General features: G+C 40.0%; 1 protein-coding gene across 1 annotated transcript in view; it reads right to left on the minus strand.

Annotated features, from left to right (window-relative positions):
• Nucleotides 1-16,896, minus strand: part of SLC16A10 (solute carrier family 16 member 10) — a 119,954-nt gene that overhangs the window by 28,052 nt on the left and 75,006 nt on the right. The window contains exon 3 of the mRNA XM_027551203.1: nt 14,695-15,157. Coding sequence (XP_027407004.1) covers nt 14,695-15,157 — 463 coding nt within the window. The remainder of the gene's footprint in view (nt 1-14,694; nt 15,158-16,896) is intronic.

The raw sequence follows: 16,896 nt of genomic DNA on the forward strand, positions 1-16,896 counted from the left end.
CTGGCATGACTCTCAGTCTTTTATATACTGAGAGTTGGAAGGCCTAAGCAGAGCAGGTAAAAAAGTCTTTGAAATTGTGAGCGCTGTTCCTTACAAAGTCTAAGATCTTGGACATCACTTCCTTGGTTTCAAGTCGGCAATACACACTGCTTCACTCCCTTGGAGGGATGTTCTGGAAATCTACAGAGGCTATTTTTATCTGATATAGTTGTGCCCAAACATTGCTTTTTTTCCAATTAATTTTTTATTTTAATAAATTTTTTATCACATAACATTTACCATTTAAGCAATTTTAAAGTGTATACAGTCAGTGGCATTAAGTACATTCACGTTCTTACGTAACTATCACCACCATCCATCTCCAGAACTTCTTCACTTTCTCAAACTGAAACTCCAAACCCATTAAATAATCTCTCCCCTCTTCCCCCTTCTCAAAGTCCCTGGGAGCCCTCACTGTACTTCCATCTCTCTGAATCTGACTCCCCTAGGTGCCTCATCTAAGTGAAATCATACACTTTGTATCTGGTTTATTTCATTTAGCATAATGTCTTCAAGGTTCCTCTGTGTTGTCACATATATCCCAAACATTACCTTTTATTTTATCCAAAAACTATTTTTATTTCTTTTTATGTTACAAGTGGGGCATTACTGATTTTTTTTTAAATTATGTGTACAGGTAGGTTTTATGACCTAGGAATTTGGTTTCAGGAGAGAAAAGGAGGCTCCAGGTCTGACACACTACTCTAGATGTGTGACCGGGCAGCTGTGAAGGCGAATGTGACACTAACTTAGCACCTCACGAGGAGATGTGGGATGGGGACCCCAGGACCGGGCATCCCGACTTCAGGACTCAGGGCGGCCCCGAAAGCTGGAGACCAGGAGACAGGAGACATCGGCAGGGAGCTGTGAGAAGTCCCTAGGACAGCTCCCGAGGAGTCAGACATGTAAAAGGAAGCTGTGTGTTCACAGGAGCAAACCCAGGGATACCTGGTTTATGTTGAGGTTTTTACCATGCTTCATAAATTAAATAATCAACATATGGGAGCACTTTACATTCTATAGATGTGTGCAGGGGTCACGAGGCTGCGGCAGAATCTGCTAGTCTATGTGGTGGAGGTCCACTCAGACATCCCATTCTCCTGGAAGCACATGGTACCAGGTATGAGAGAGGATATTCCACCTTAGCAGGGCCGACTATATACTGACTATGTACCTGTAGCCGCTCATTTCTGTATCTTTAAATTACTCGACACTAGTCTAGATAAACATACTTTTATTTCCACCTTGTCACTAATTACACGTGTGATCAGAGAAAGTCTCAAAACCAATTAACTCCTCTCCACAAGAGTTGAAGAACATAAAGCACAATTAGAACGGAAAAACTGTCAGGAGTAGGGAAATTACTAGACCTCATACTCCAGCAACTCAACCAACCTATAAGCTCAGCCTCAAACTGGTCAAAACGATTTGCGTGCTGGGGGCTGAGATGCAGCAGTGAAGAGGAGGCTCTGTCCCTACCCTTGTCCCGTCTGCCTTACCTGGTTCTTCTTTATCATTTCATGAGGTGTTAGGACCCTCCCCACACAAAACGCCCCAGTATATGTTGTAGATAAATCCACAGTCTTCACCAGCCTTTCCCATACTTACACTGAACACATCATACAGTAGAAGGGCCTAACCAAAACACACTACTGCTGCATTCCGACTTAACATAAAATCAGATACTCTTAAATGCTTGAGGATTTCTTTCTTCACCACAAATCTTAAATCTTTCAGCTGTATAGGGCCCACGTTCTAGGGATAATTTTCATGCCTGAATAAACCATCCATCACTTCTAAAAACTAGCGTTGAATTATGTGTAAATACATATTATTGCTTGTAAGTACATATTATTTTTGGCTAATTAAAAACTCCAGGAGTTGGTGATGGACAGGGAGGCCTGGCGTACTGTGATTCATGGGGTCGCAAAGAGTCGGACACGACTGAGCGACTGAACTGAAATATAATTTGGAAGACATGACAAGCTTACTCCACCTTACTAAAAGCAGCAGCTCTGTTTTCATTTATCTGTAAATGATTCATTTCTAGATTTCTTATGTATTATATATTGTCTTCCTATCATGTTCCTATACTGCTGCTGCTGCTGCTAAGTCACTTCAGTCGTGTCTGACTCTATGTGACCCCACAGACGGCAGCCCACCAGGCTCCCCCGTCCCTGGGATTCTCCAGGCAAGAACACTGGAGTGGGTTGCCATTTCCTTCTCCAATGCATGAAAGTGAAAAGTGAAAGTGAAGTCGCTCAGTCGTGTCCGACTCTTCGAGACCCCATGGACTGCAGCCTACCAGGCTCCTCGGCCCATGGGATTTTCCAGGCAAGAGTACTGGAGTGGGGTGCCATTGCCTTCTCCGGTTCCTATACTAGTGTACTACAATTCAGAAGAAAAAAATACTCAAAAAACCAGCTAGCTTTTTTTGGATGAAACTGTTCTAAAGATATGGAACTTCACCATTAATGAGTCACAAGTGGCCAGAGAAGTAAAGATCCTTATTCATCTCAAGTAGGAGAATGCTGGTGAATACTGCCTAAGGCACAAAACTGGTAAATGGGCAAATTTTCACTAACCTGAGTAGTCAAATTGCAGCAGATGGTGAGATCTGCAGGGAAATAAATGCAAGGTTAGAAAAGCAAGAAAAGCACAGACACCACTGAAAAAAATCTGAAAAAAGTGGGGATAAAGTGATGGTGAGAGGACATCTACTCACTCATGTAATAACCACAGGAGAACTGAGGACTGCAGTTAGAGGATGTAAGTAGTGAATGAGGTATCTGCAGAAAAAGCAATGCTTGGGTCCTGTGCAAGAATTTTTCATTTCTAACATACAGATTTTAATATAATACATCAGATAAAAATAAGTTGAATGAAAAAATTCATTGACTGTTGGCTGGCCTTAAAGACAGAAACTAGAGAATTTCCATGCCATAGGCTTCCTGCGGGCAACAGGAAGCCATCTCGTTTTTCTGTCTTCTAAATACCTACTGCTGCCCTTCACCCAGAAGAATGCACCTACCAGCACCTCCTCAAAGGGGTTGTTGCTGATTTACACACTGAGGTCACGTCCCACCGCCACCTTCCATCTCATTTTACTGCCTTCAAAGAAAATATCACTATTTGAAAACTACCTTGTTTATTCACGAGGTTACTGTTTACTGAGCTCCCTGAGAGTAGAGACTACAGCCCTTCTCAGCACTGCAATCCCACATCTGAAGGCACCCGCAGGCGCCCGGTGAGTATCTATCAGGTATGCACTTGAATCCGCTCAATTTGAATCTGCAAACTGAGTCGTAATTCCTGAGAGGGAATTACACATGCGAGAAAATACAGCAGTGACAAAGGAATAACTCACCCTAACTCTACCCTAGTAACATCCCTGCCACTTACTGTGAAACTCTGCGCAAAAGAAAACCTCTCTTTTGGTCCAGGTTCTTATCTATTAGTAGGAGAGACCAGTATCAATGCTGCTTTCCTCATAAAAGGCTGCTGTGAGAGTTGAATCAGAAAATATATCTGTGAAGTGAATTCCTTCATATTCTTTAGGGAAGTCCACTGGGATGGGAATGAATGAATGAAATGAAATGGAAATAAATGAACAACAAAACATTTCCAGACCACATAACAGGGAAAAAATTTAGCAGGTGTGTATGTGTGTGTGTGTGTAGATCAGCACACAGTAAATTCTGTTATTTAAATCAATACACTATAAAAAGAAATATTCTTGTCGTCAAGGAAATCTTGTAAGCATGCTTTTGAATGAAAAAACAAAAATTACTTAAATTAGAAAATCTTGGTGAAAAATCTTGATTATTTTTTATTCTGCAAAGTACCAAAACATTCTGCATAGCTAATAAATGTCAAAGTAACAATAAAGATAATCAGAATAATAAACCCAAATCAAGAATAAAAAGGAGGGAGGGAGGGAAGGCAAAAATGAAATTTAACCCCTAGTATTTAAACTTTATTGTTTAGCATCCAGGCTAAAAACAAAATTAAAATGTCAACTCTGCCTCTTTTATCTGGTTATAGTGCCAGAAGACTGAGATAGGGCAACTCTTCAGGTTATATAATCCCGATGGAAATAATTTTTAAAATGTTTCCAAAACTCTGCAATCACCATCCCAGGGCTGAGGACATGTAATGGGCCTCCAGGCCTTTCTCCTGTCAGAACCTTACAAGAAACAGATAAACAAGGCAGGTGAGGTCAGCTCAGCTGCCCAGACCTGGCCCCATATACAGTAACCTCTGGTTTAGATGAATTCTGCTATGAACCCTGCATTCTCGGGGCTTAGCCACTCAATAACTGTAACTTTGAGCTCTAAATATATCCATGAGAGAAAGATGACAAAACCAGTACAATCGCTGCTGGCAACTCTGAATACCTGGACTGTGTCAAAATGGTGAGGTGACCTCCAGACTGGGAAAGGAACCCCATAAACTGACGAGGGTTGTGTTAGATAAGCCAACTTCATTCCTCTAATGATTCAGTTTCCACTACATACACATTTCAGGCTAGGATAAGCTTCCATTCATTTTCCGTGGATATTCTTGCATGTAATGGTGCCAGGTTCTACCATTTTTGTAACTATGTGACTTTTGGCAAGCAACTTAACCTTTCTGTGTCTTAACTACTTTACCAGTTTTTTTTTAAGTACCATTAAATGACCTGTACACTCCATTCAACTCCTAATTTACTATCATACTTTTTTTTTAAAGGCATCTAAATATTTATATTTTACTTCAAAGCCACACATTTAAGAAGACCAGGCTCAAGCCTCAAGCTCAAGGCTGCACCAGGCACCAGCCTTACAACCCTGAGCAAGTTGTCTTAATAACCCCAAGTCCAGCTCCTCTCCTGCTAAATGGAATCTGATCCTGCCCATCTTGTAGGGTGGCTCTGAGGCTCCAGCAAGAGATAATACTTGTGGAATAGTCTTAGAAAGTAAATGTTAATAAAAGTGTGGGATATAAAAATACTATGTTTAAAAGAAACTTAGGAGTTAAAATAAACCCTCGTGTGGCTGTGATGACTGGGCATACAGGATGCTAAACCATGCTCTGAAGATTGAACGCTGCAGTTGTTCTGGCCTTTTACTCTGACAATACATCAGTTCAACTTGACATGGATGCAGACACAGCTGGGTTACATAACTGCACGTCAGCTGTCCATGTTTGCAATTCTGCCTCCACACTAACTACAGTTAAATGAGCTTTTCTCCAGTTTGTTATGAGGCAATATAAACTTTCTGATGATAAGTGAGTTGCCAAAAGGTAGAGGAGTGAAAAAACTAGATACAGATAATGGGGCTGGAAAGCAAAGGGGAAAAGGGACAGTGGCATCTGGGGGCGGATACGTAAGAGACCGGCACTCCTCAAACTTTCTTTGGATCTAGAGACGCTTCCCTACATCATGAATACGTAAGTTACCTTCTCCCTCGATACTCTGTAATCACTGGAGTTAGTGTCTGTGAGGGCTTTTCCAAAGAGATGTCCCAGAACCTAGAGAGAAGGTTAAACTAGCAGAAGGTACTCTCAATTGATCAGACAATTCTCTCCACCCACCAGAGCCACCTGGTAAATGCAGGGCGAAAGGCAACGTCCAGGTTTACCCTCATACCTTTAAGAGTCTTCAAATTAATATTTCTATTGTGTTAATTCTCTATCATAACAATTTATTTTCTAGTTGACAGAAAAATCAGGATAGGACCCCTTATCAGCTAAATTTAGGTTCCTCAAACTTGAAAAAATTTTGATATTAATCCGACGAGTTGACGGATAAAGCAAATATCCCTATTACAGTTAAATTTTGACATTTTTCTAGAGAATATTATATTTTGACAAATAAAACATGAGACAATTAAACACAAAGACCTGGCGAAATTTACAAATTAACAAGACAGAAAAACAGATACAGAGGATAAACTAGTGGTTATCACTGGGGAGAGGAAAGGGGTGAGGGGCAAAACAGGGAATACGGTATGAAGAGGTACGCACTATTATGCTTAAGTAAGCTACAAGGACATATTTTACAGCATGGGGACTAAAGCCAGTATCTTATAACAACTTTAAATATCTTACAATAAATTTTATTATAGATTTATAAATGAATTTATATAGATTTATAATAAATTTATATAATTTTTTAAATCTATAAAAATATTGAATCACTATGTTGCATACCTGAAACTAATATAATATTGTAAATCAACTATACTTCAATTAAAAAAAAACAAGAAAAAACATTATAGATATGGCGAGGGGACAAGAGAAGGAACAGTTTCTCCAATGCTTTTAGGGCCTTCTCAGGAAACTTCAGTGTCTTAGGACACTTCAGCAGGCTTCCCAAGTGGCACTAGTAGGAAAAAAAACCTGCCTGCCAATGCAGGAGACATGAGAGACCCAGGTTTGACCCCTGGGTTAGGAAGATCCCCTGGAGGAGGGCATGGCAACCCACTCCAGCATTCTTGCCTGGAGAATCACATGGACAGAGGAGCCTGGGGAGCTACGGTCCATAGGGTCGCAAAGAGTTGGACAAGACTGGAGTGACTTAGCACACACACACACGGGACACGTAAAGATCTATCAGGGTCTTCAGAGTTTATATGTAACTCTAAAATTCAAGCAATTTGTTTCTTCGCATTTTCCTATAATAGTACTCTGTTACCAATCAAATACATTTGTACATTTTACTATAGATTTGTACATTTGTCCATTTTTTTCTTCGGCTATGCTTAATGTTTACTGTATAAAACCAAACTGAGCAAGAAACTATGCATATTTCATGTTCCACTTGATATTCTCATATTCACAACGTCCTAGAGACCAAAAGAGGAGACACAGGGGCTGAGAGAGCAGTTCCATGACACCCTGTCATTCACATCAGCCCATTTGCTCAGAGTCCTCTCCACGGCTGTGCAGCGTGCTCTGAGTGCCTGGATGGTCCAGCCCTGCTTCTGTGCTTAGTTCTGATAGAACGGGGGGAAACATGCAAAAGCCAAAGAAAATCCTGGTCCCGGCCCAGTGCGGCTGACGGCAGGCAGCACCCCACCTCTCAGGTGATCCGAAGAGAGAACAGACAACTCTACGAAAAGAACACGAGACTCAGAGTCTGAGACCCACGTTCAAATCCCAGCTCTGAGCAAACTCAGTGCTTGACCCTGACTAAGCATAGCTTATTTAGCAAAGTCGCTTCCTTGGCTCCAAGTATATAATTGTTTATGACATTTGTTACCCTCACCCTTGTGATGGTTATGTGAAATTTTGTGGAGATGCTTGGCACATGACAGATTCTTGACAAATGTCACCTGAATCTCCGTTTGAGGAAGCCACAAAGAGACAAGAACATGTCTGCTGTTCCTATTTACACGGCTCAGCACCCTGAGCTCTACCCTGGGGCGATATTCCTGCTGTGACTACAACGTGGCCAGTGGTAACCTGGCCAGTGAAGTCTAACAGGTGCATTCCACTACTGAGCCATGGAGCACCTGGCATTAATCAAAGCCATAAAATATCTCCTGAGGTTTTACATGCCCCATTGATTGGCTTGTTTGCCTACAGATTTCATTCTAATTTAAAAACACAACTTGTTTGTTCCCAATTACAATTGGACTTGGTATCCACTGAATTGCCCTGTCAGCAGGCAAATAATGGTGCCTTTAATCATAGTCTCAGATAAGTGGGATATTCGTACCAGATCAGAATTTCTTTTGAGGACAATTACTATCTGCCACAAAACTGACACATCTTATAGAGTTTTTTGAAAATGAGCTAATAAACACAAATTTCAACACACGAGTCAGTCATCTCTCTGATACAGAAACTATGTGGGTCAAAGCTTAAAACCTAAAACTTCACTGCCGTATGTTCTGGAGTCAAAGAACCCAAGTGCTGCTTTTCAAGGCGAGTAGTGGTGGAGAGATGTAAAAGCAATAAAAACTAAGTCATCACTCTCAAACTGCGGATGGGACGTTCTATGCCACTGAGAAGAGCTGCATCGCTGTTGCCAGTTGCAGCATTTACCAGGCATCCGACTGATGCAGCCCTGTGGTCAGTGCTCTGGGCCTGTATCCCCATTCTGTTCTCACTCACACCACCCAGGCTCTGCAAGATTTTCAGCTGCTATGCAGGAGAGCAGACACCAACTGTCTAGCTTTCCTTATTAATGGGGACGGCCATTCCATCCCTCCACACACTCACAACAGTGACAGAGACACACAAATTTCTTCCATTTATAAATTTTCAATTTCAACATGTATATATGGCTATAGGTCAAAAGCAAAACGCATCAACTCTTTTCTCCATCAACAGATGGCATTAGTGGTACTTTTAAGTCTGACGTCTGCTGAGTTTGAGCTTGTTGATTAACTGTGGAGTGGGTATGAATACCATCATGTCATATAGGTATAACATGTGAAACATCATTTTAGTATCATAGCAGAGAATTTTAAAGATCAAAATGAAAAGAAGATGAACAGTGCTTATATAGTGTCCCTTTTGATTAATCCATAAGACATTTAGTCATTCAACAAATATTTGAGCACCCACTGCTATGTTAGGCACTGTGCTAGGTGCTCGGGTTCATTCATTGAACAAGGTATAGAAGGACTCTTGGTTGGCCTTGACATTTACATTCTAACAGAGGTATACACACAGAGAACAAACAATCAGCATCACAATGAAGTTATATAACACATTAGAAGGTATGACAAAGAAATAGCAGTGTGAGAGTCTGGGAGTGTGTGGAGGGGAAATGGATGAAGGGAGTTTAACCAGGTGGTCAGGGCAAGCCTCCTTAAAAGTGAACAGGAAAGACAGCGGAGTGTTGAGAGCAGAGTGTGTGAGGGGATGGGCCAGATGAGATGGAGACAGGAGGGGACAGGCCACGGAGGACTCTGAGTGAAGGGAAGTTAGGCGCTCAAAATAGCCTGGAGTTAAAACTCCCCTCTGGGTCCTCCCCACCATTCTCTACAAAACAAAGAACTCTCTCACCCGAAGAAAAAAATGGACATTAAGATTGATTATGCCCAGATCCTGGCTGGTCCCAGCCTCTGGCCGATCTCCAGAATTCCTTGCCCCAGCTGTTTAAGATATAACTAATCTGAACAACCTTGGAGAAGAAGAGGCCCCCTTAAGACAGCAGATTTCCACATATATGCCTATATATACTTAACTCTTTTCTTGGGTTAGTGCAGCAACTCACTAATCTGACTGCTGCCCCTTCTTGCCTCATTAAAAGTGATTTGTTCTTGTAAAGTGCCAGTCTAGTTCTTTCTCCGAACCTCGCTTTCTCTAATTTCCTTACCCTACATTGAGAGCCACCAGAAGGACATTAGTTTTTACTCTCAGAGCAATAGGGAGCCACTAAAAGATTTTGAGAGACTTATGTTGAAAGAACACCTGAGGTTTCTGCATACAGACTGCAGCAGGGCAAGGAAGGAAGTGGGGAGATCAGATAGGAGTCTATTACATAGTGATCCAGGCTAGGGGTGATGCTGGCCCAGTCAGAGGAATAGTAATGATGATGTTGAGAAGTGGACAGATTCTAAATATATCTTGAAAGGAGAACCACCAAGATTTCTGGTCTGGATCAGGAGTATGGTGTGAAAGAAAGAGGCGCCAAGGATGCCTCCAAGGTTTGGGGCCTGATGGAATTGCCATTTCCTGAGATAAGGAACGCTGAGGGCAGAACAGGTTTGGAGGACAGGGGATAACCTTCAGGGCTCTTCATGTTAAATCTGAAACATCCAGCAGTCCTCCAAGTGGAGATATTAAGTAAGCAGTTGGCTATAAAAGTTTGGTAAAGAATTCAATAAAGGGGTTTAGACTAAATTAATATAAATTTTGAGCCACTGGCATATACATGATACCTGAACTTAGGAAATTAGATGAAATCATCATTTGGAATTAATACAGGAAAAGATCAAGAGGCAAGTCCTTTGATATTCAGAGTCAGGGTGAAAAAGAAGGAACCAGAAGAAACTATTAATAAGAGGAATGATGGAGAGGTAGGAGGAAAACTAAAAGCATGTTTCTGGAAGCTAGTGAAAAAAAACTGAAGACAAAGAAGCCATAAAAACTTAATCCAAGTGACCTACAAAGGATTAATCTCAAAAATATACAAACAGCTCATGCAGCTCAAATAAAAAGAGCAAATAACCCAATCTAAAAACTGGCAGAAGATCCAAACAGACATTTCTCCAAAGAAATATTAATATACAAATGGCCAAGAGGCACACGAAAAACGCTCAACATCATTAATTATCAGAGAAATGCAGACCAAGACTATAATGACGTGTCACATCACACCAGTCAGAATGGCCATTATCAAAAAGCTACAAACAATAAATGCTGGAGAGGGTGTGTAGAAAAGGGAACCCTCTGGCACTGTTTGTGGGAATGTAAATTTGTACAGCCACTATGGAGAACAGTATGGAGGCTCCTTAAGAAACTAAAATAGAATTACCATATGATCCAGCAATCCCACTCCTGGGCATGTAACCAGAGAAAAACATCCTCCAAAAGGATACTGCACCTCAATGTTCTTAGCAGCATTGTTTACAATAGCCAGGACATGGAAGCAACCCCAATGTCCATCGACAGAGGAGTGGATAAAGAAGATGTGGGACTTACATACAATGGAATATTACTCAGTCATCAAAAAGAATGAAATAATGCCACTGGCAGCGACATGGGTGGACCCAGAGTGTCATAATGACTGAAGTAAGTCAGACAAAGAAAGACAGATATCATGTCACAGAATCTAAAGAAAATTACACAAATAAACTTATTTACAAGACAAAAATGGACTCACAGACTTAAAAGAATGAACTTATAGTTACCAGAGAGGAAACACAGGAAACACAGCAGGGAAGGGGTAGCAAGGGAGTGGGGGACTGACATTAAAATGGACAACCAACGAGGACCTGCTAACTAGCAACACGGAACTCTGCTCAATGTCAGTGGCGGGCTGGGTGGGAGAGGAGCTCGGGGGAGAATGGATACAGTGTATGTGTGGCTGAGTCCCTCTGCTGTTCACCTGAAACCACTGTGACATGGTTAATCGGCAGTACTCCAAGACAAAATAAAAAGCTAAAAAAAAATAAAAAACAAGACAAAATGGATAACCAACAGTGACACAGGGACCTCTGCTCAATATTATGTAACAATCTAAATGGGAAAAGAATTTGAAAAAGAATAGATACATGTATAACTGAACCACTTTGCTGTACACCTAAAAAAACAACACAACATTGATTATCAACTATACTCCAATACAAAATAAAAAGTTAAAAAAAAAAACCTTAACCTAGAAAACAGAACAAAACAACTCTCAGGAAAAAAAGGGCAATTCAGAAAAACTAAAGCAGCTGTTAATGGGAATGGTTATTTGGAAAGTTACAGCTCATCAAAATTAATATATAAGATTTGTACCCTTACTCTATTTCTGTAATTTTCTATCTATGAGATATGGGATGTTTACTAAACTTGTTATGATATTCATTTCAAGATGTATACGATTCAAATGATTATGCTGTATACCTTAAACTTAAGACATGCTGTAGGACAATCATATCTCAATAAAACTAGAAGAAAAAAGATTCATACCCTCACAATAGAGATTACAACTGGGAAGGCTTAAAAGAATCATTTGACCCCTTCTAGGAAGCAACATGATTCTTCATTTTTAAAAGTCAACTACTAAAAGAAAACTTTCAACCTTGCTCTGAGAGTAAGAATGCCACAAAGCATACATATTTTCTCTCAAATCATCACACATAGTCTAACAAGCAAGTGACCTTAGAATTTTTAACATAACCATGAAAGCACTCATTGTATTTCTGAATCCTTCAAAAGAGACCTAGATAGAGAAATTAGTTCCCTAATTAAAGATGTAGTTTTAACAGCAAAGCTCATGATTAAAGACCAATTCCAATCCTATGAAGCTTTTACTAACCACTTTTCCAAAAAGATACCATCTTTCTCCTTTGACTTGTCCACTAAAATCACACAATTCACCATCATGTCATCTTAAATTTGAATAACTCTCATTTTTATACCAGAACTGGAGAGATGCTTTACATACCTTTTTTTGTCATCCTTACAACAAGGATTTATCCCTATTTTATAGATGTTGAAACTGATGGTTAGAGTCTGTTACCTAAGGTTACCCAAGTATAAAGGGACAAAACCAGCATCTGTTTTACTAACTATGCAGTACTGCCTCTTGCATGAAAGTATGACACTAATAATTGCCAGTCACTGTGTCTTGTGACCCTGGACGAGTTTTTATACCTCTCAGTGCCTCATTCATGAAATGCGGATGATACTCTACAGGTGCTGCACTGTGGTGAAGATTATATAAGGTAATGCCTGTAAAATTCCTTTATAAACTACAATGGTCGGTATTACTACTCAGAGTAGATTTTATGTTCCTTCAGCACAGGTTCTTATGCCTTACAGGCATTTTCCCTTCAACATTCAACATGAATTGAACACCATCTTACCAGTCCTTGTAACGACTTCAGACACCTTTTCCCCCCTCTAAGGAGGGAGGTGGTATCCCATTGCATGAAATCTGGATTGAGTATCGAATATCCCTAATCCTAACCTTAAACTACAACACAGTGACAAACTCAGCGTGCTCATCAAACAGGAGATTTAAACCACCTGCCCAGCATGTAACTGGTATTTCCTCTCCACCATGGCCTTAGTGCCATAAGAGTTCGAAAGGGAGAAAAATCCCAAATGAAAAAGTATCACATTTTGTAAGAAAACATGCCTGGAAGGAGGGACAGCAGAATAAGGCCTGGTTTGTTATCTGAGTTAACAGAGACCTTGTTGTTCTGTGTACAATCTGATTTACAGCTTCCTGATGACAGTAGTAACTGTAACACTGTCTAACTCATTACTCATTATGAAATTTCATCTACTTTAAGAAAAAGACCAATAACATATTTATGGAAGTTCTTAGGGAACACTCACTCCCTCTTCAATACAATGCAGGTTTCCAGTGGTATATCTGGGGACGGGAGCTGGTGTACACCAGAGGAAGACCATGCCAGGTGTGTTCTCCAGGTAAACACAGCAGGAGGCAACCAGCCCCTGCTCTGCCATGATTCTGGGGAAGCTGCTCAAAATCTTTGTTAATGATGGATCTGCTTTCCAGCCTGTAAATCATGAGCTAATATTATTTATTCTGCCTACCTCACAAGTTTACTGTGAAAGGTCAAATGAAATAATATATGTAAATTAATTTACAAATTACATTACTAGAAGTTACCAGAAATAACTAGATAATCAACTACCACTTGCCCTTTGGTAAACGTCAGGTACTAGCGACTTAGCAGCAGCAGCAGCAAAGTTGAGATATTGATTTCTCTAAGGGTTTTCACGTTGTAATAACAAACGGAATTTTTTTATAAAAAATCTACTCATCTTTGAAAAGGACACGACAAATGTTTTCTTAGCCACAGACTTCATATGTGATAGGTGTGACATACCAGGTCATTTTACCTAGTAACTCAGGCTCTGCAAAATGCCTCATGGTTCAGAGTCCTAAAAGCTAGTCCTCTCCTTGTCTCCCCATTAATCACCCCAGCTGCCTCCTTAAAACCTCTGGCAAAAAGAGAATAGGAGAATTAAGAATTCAAATTGTCTTAGATCCACAAAGGACTGATGATGTCATTTAGTAGCTGACCCCTTGACCCCAGTAATTCTCTGAACTACACTGCCAAATTGCGCCAGAATTTTAACTAAAGAAAATTGCACAAGCATCCAAAAGTAGACTGAAAGCTAGAAAAACTCCAAATCACACAGTATACACATAAAAGAAAAACTTATCCTAGTACCATTTTTGTTTATCATTTATCAACTATGTTGAACTATAAATACATTTTCAGTCATAACAACAAGAATAAAGGAAGAAACATAATAATAAGCACTTCTGAGCAAATTTTGCCAGGGGCAAATACTTTAGACACTGCTTACTCTTATTATGAAGAGGTTGAAATTTGCCTTTGCAATATAAATAAGCAATATAAAGTGCTCGAGGACGTGAAATCCTAATTTCCTATGAAACCCTTGCTCTCTCTTGTTATGTGGAACTTGCTAACATCTCTCAAATAATCCTCCAAATGGAATTCCCATTTTTTCAGAAGTATCTCACAAGTAGACAAAGTGCTTCTTTGTGTCCAAGTCACTGGCTTTTACTATTTACCTAATTTTTTCACCCCTTTGTTGAAAAATAATTTATTGGTGTTGACAAAATCATTGCACCGTCTTTGTCCCTGATTATGATTAATAAGCCATTTGAACAAAAAGGGACCTGTCAGCTTTTTTGTATAGATGACATTTGTTCCAACATTTTAGTGTTCTTAAAAAAAAAAAACAAAGTTGGTTTTATTTGTGTAGGTTTGGTGATCTGTTAAATACCAAAGCATACCATGAAACATATTCTCTGTGTAATGATCGGATGACTGTGCTGACCTTGTCTTAGGAGACCTTGACTTTCAAGAGTCCCTGAATTACAACCAGGAAAGCATTTAAGGCCAACTTCAATCTGAGCTCTCTTGCTCTTCTGAGAAGCTTTTCTGTATGAAATAATAATACCCGTTACCAGCAAAGCCAGAGCGGCGTACTCACCAAGTGAACATAAGGCACAAAGTACCCAAAAAGTGCAAGTGGGATTCCAACGGCCCACACCGCGTATGCTGTCACCTTGAAGATGGCAAAATTGAAGATTTTTTTTGGAGGACTGAACTTTCTCCTGGAAAAGAGGGAGAGTCTGTTGCCTCCTTTGGTTGTACCGTCTTTATCTTTGGCACTGGAAGCAAAAGGTCGGTAAGTGAAGCCAGCCAGAAAGAGGACAAACACGAAGATGCAGAGGACCCTGAGGGTGTGGAAGAGGCCCACGCTGTCAGTCAGAACCCTCAAAAGGAAAGGCAGCAAAATTGTGAAGATGCTGCTGCCAGCGGTGACGATGCCGTTCACCAGTCCAAGGCGCTTCTTGAAATAGTGTCCCAAAATGACCAAGGAAGGCTGGTAGGCGAAGGAGCAGCCACAGGCAAATATGATCCCATAGGTCAGGTACAGAGGCTCAATGGAGCTGTGCGAAGATGAAAAAGATGTAGAGCAGCTTTCATTATTTTCATCATGTGCTTGGAAGAATAAAGCCTTACGGTCAAAGGGGGTTTCAGTTAATCAACATATTTTCTACAAATAAAAATTAACCAAAAAGAGGTTAAAATCTTAATAAGAATACAACATTACAATATTTTAATTTCATCTGAACAGATAATAAAAAACGCCTTAATATGTGAAAAATGATCAATAAGGTCCTCAGTGATTTGATCCCTGCTCCTCTTTCTATTGACTTTCAGGCGAACCACGCAGCACTGGATAAAAACTGTGATGCTCCCAACTTAGAAATAAACAGCGGTGCCAGGAGGGGCCCCAGTGACACTGACAATCATTAAACTACCTAAGAAACACCTAGTCTCAATAAAAGCTTTTAAAAAGGAGAATTGAACTATGAAAACTCTTTTCCTTAATGGAATTTTCCCAGGGACTTATTAATCAGCAATGTACTCAAAGAGAAGGCCACGTTTGATATTTTCTCCCCAGGCTTATGCGAGGAACGTTCGCACGGACAGGCAGTTGTGCGTCTGCTGCATTTTGCTGGCCTAAGGGCTGCAGACCAACCTTCGCCCTGTGCTGCACTGTTCTCAGTGTTGTGCAAGATAATGAGAAATCATATTCTGATCGCAGGACTGCTAAATGAAGTGCATTCACTACTGATCCCAGTCTGTAAGCTTCAGGGCCAGGCAAGTCTCAGCAAAAATAATCAAAGGTTAAGAATTCTATATTTAACCAAATACTTAATTACACACTTCTGATGAAAGTCAAGGAACATAGGGAATTCCCTGGCAGTCCAGTGGTTAGGACTCAGCACTCTCACTGCCAAGAGCCTGGGTTCGATCCCCGGTCAGGGAACTAAGATCCCACAAGCTGCACAGTGCAACAACAACAAAAAAAGAAAATGAACAAAAGAAAAGAGAGGGCTGAAGCAAGAGGAGGCTGCAAAGTGGAGGAAATGTTTTAAAAAAAGAAAGTAAAGGAACACAGCATTACATTCTTTGAAACAAGGAGTAAAAGAATGCTGAAGTGTTTTTTCTTTTGAAAATTCAGAAGGCTGTGTATCAGTAGTAAAGGCAAGCTCTTTATTAGAAACTAAGGTAGATAAAGTTGGTTAATAATTAAATTTTGAACAATAATTGTAGCTAGCAATATGCTGAGGTAATCACAAGGAACTCTAGAATCTGATAAAATTAAGGTAGGCTTGCAGTCCTCTCACTCTGAGATGCCCCTTCCCCGTCTATTAATCTACGTAAAAACCATCTTCAAATCAGGTTCAAGAGCCAGTCCCTAATTCTCCCAAATTAATCTTACCTAACTCTGATCACTCTTTACTAAAATCTCACTCTTATTCAATAAACATATTTAACAGCTACTATGTTCCAGATACTTGGTGAAAAAAACACTTTAAGTGTGGTTATGCCCTACTTCTAGTCTGCTTAGTGAAACAAGACACCTACCTGAAATAACAAGAATGTAAAACAAAATATAAATAATATTTCACTCATTCTGCATCAGTCTTTTCACATTCAGTATTTTTCCAGATAACTGCAACAAATTTCTTAAGGTGCCAATTTACTTTTATTTAATAATTTTAAAGGAAAAATCTAAATACGTTTTTCTCTGCCTTCTTCAAAGTGTATGTTAAAAATAGTATTGACAGCACAGTATTGTCATAAACAATGACAATATCTATAATTACACTACATT

The sequence above is a fragment of the Bos indicus x Bos taurus genome, chromosome 9 (assembly GCF_003369695.1).
Source record: "Bos indicus x Bos taurus breed Angus x Brahman F1 hybrid chromosome 9, Bos_hybrid_MaternalHap_v2.0, whole genome shotgun sequence".
In the NCBI taxonomy this organism is placed as follows: domain Eukaryota; kingdom Metazoa; phylum Chordata; class Mammalia; order Artiodactyla; family Bovidae; genus Bos; species Bos indicus x Bos taurus.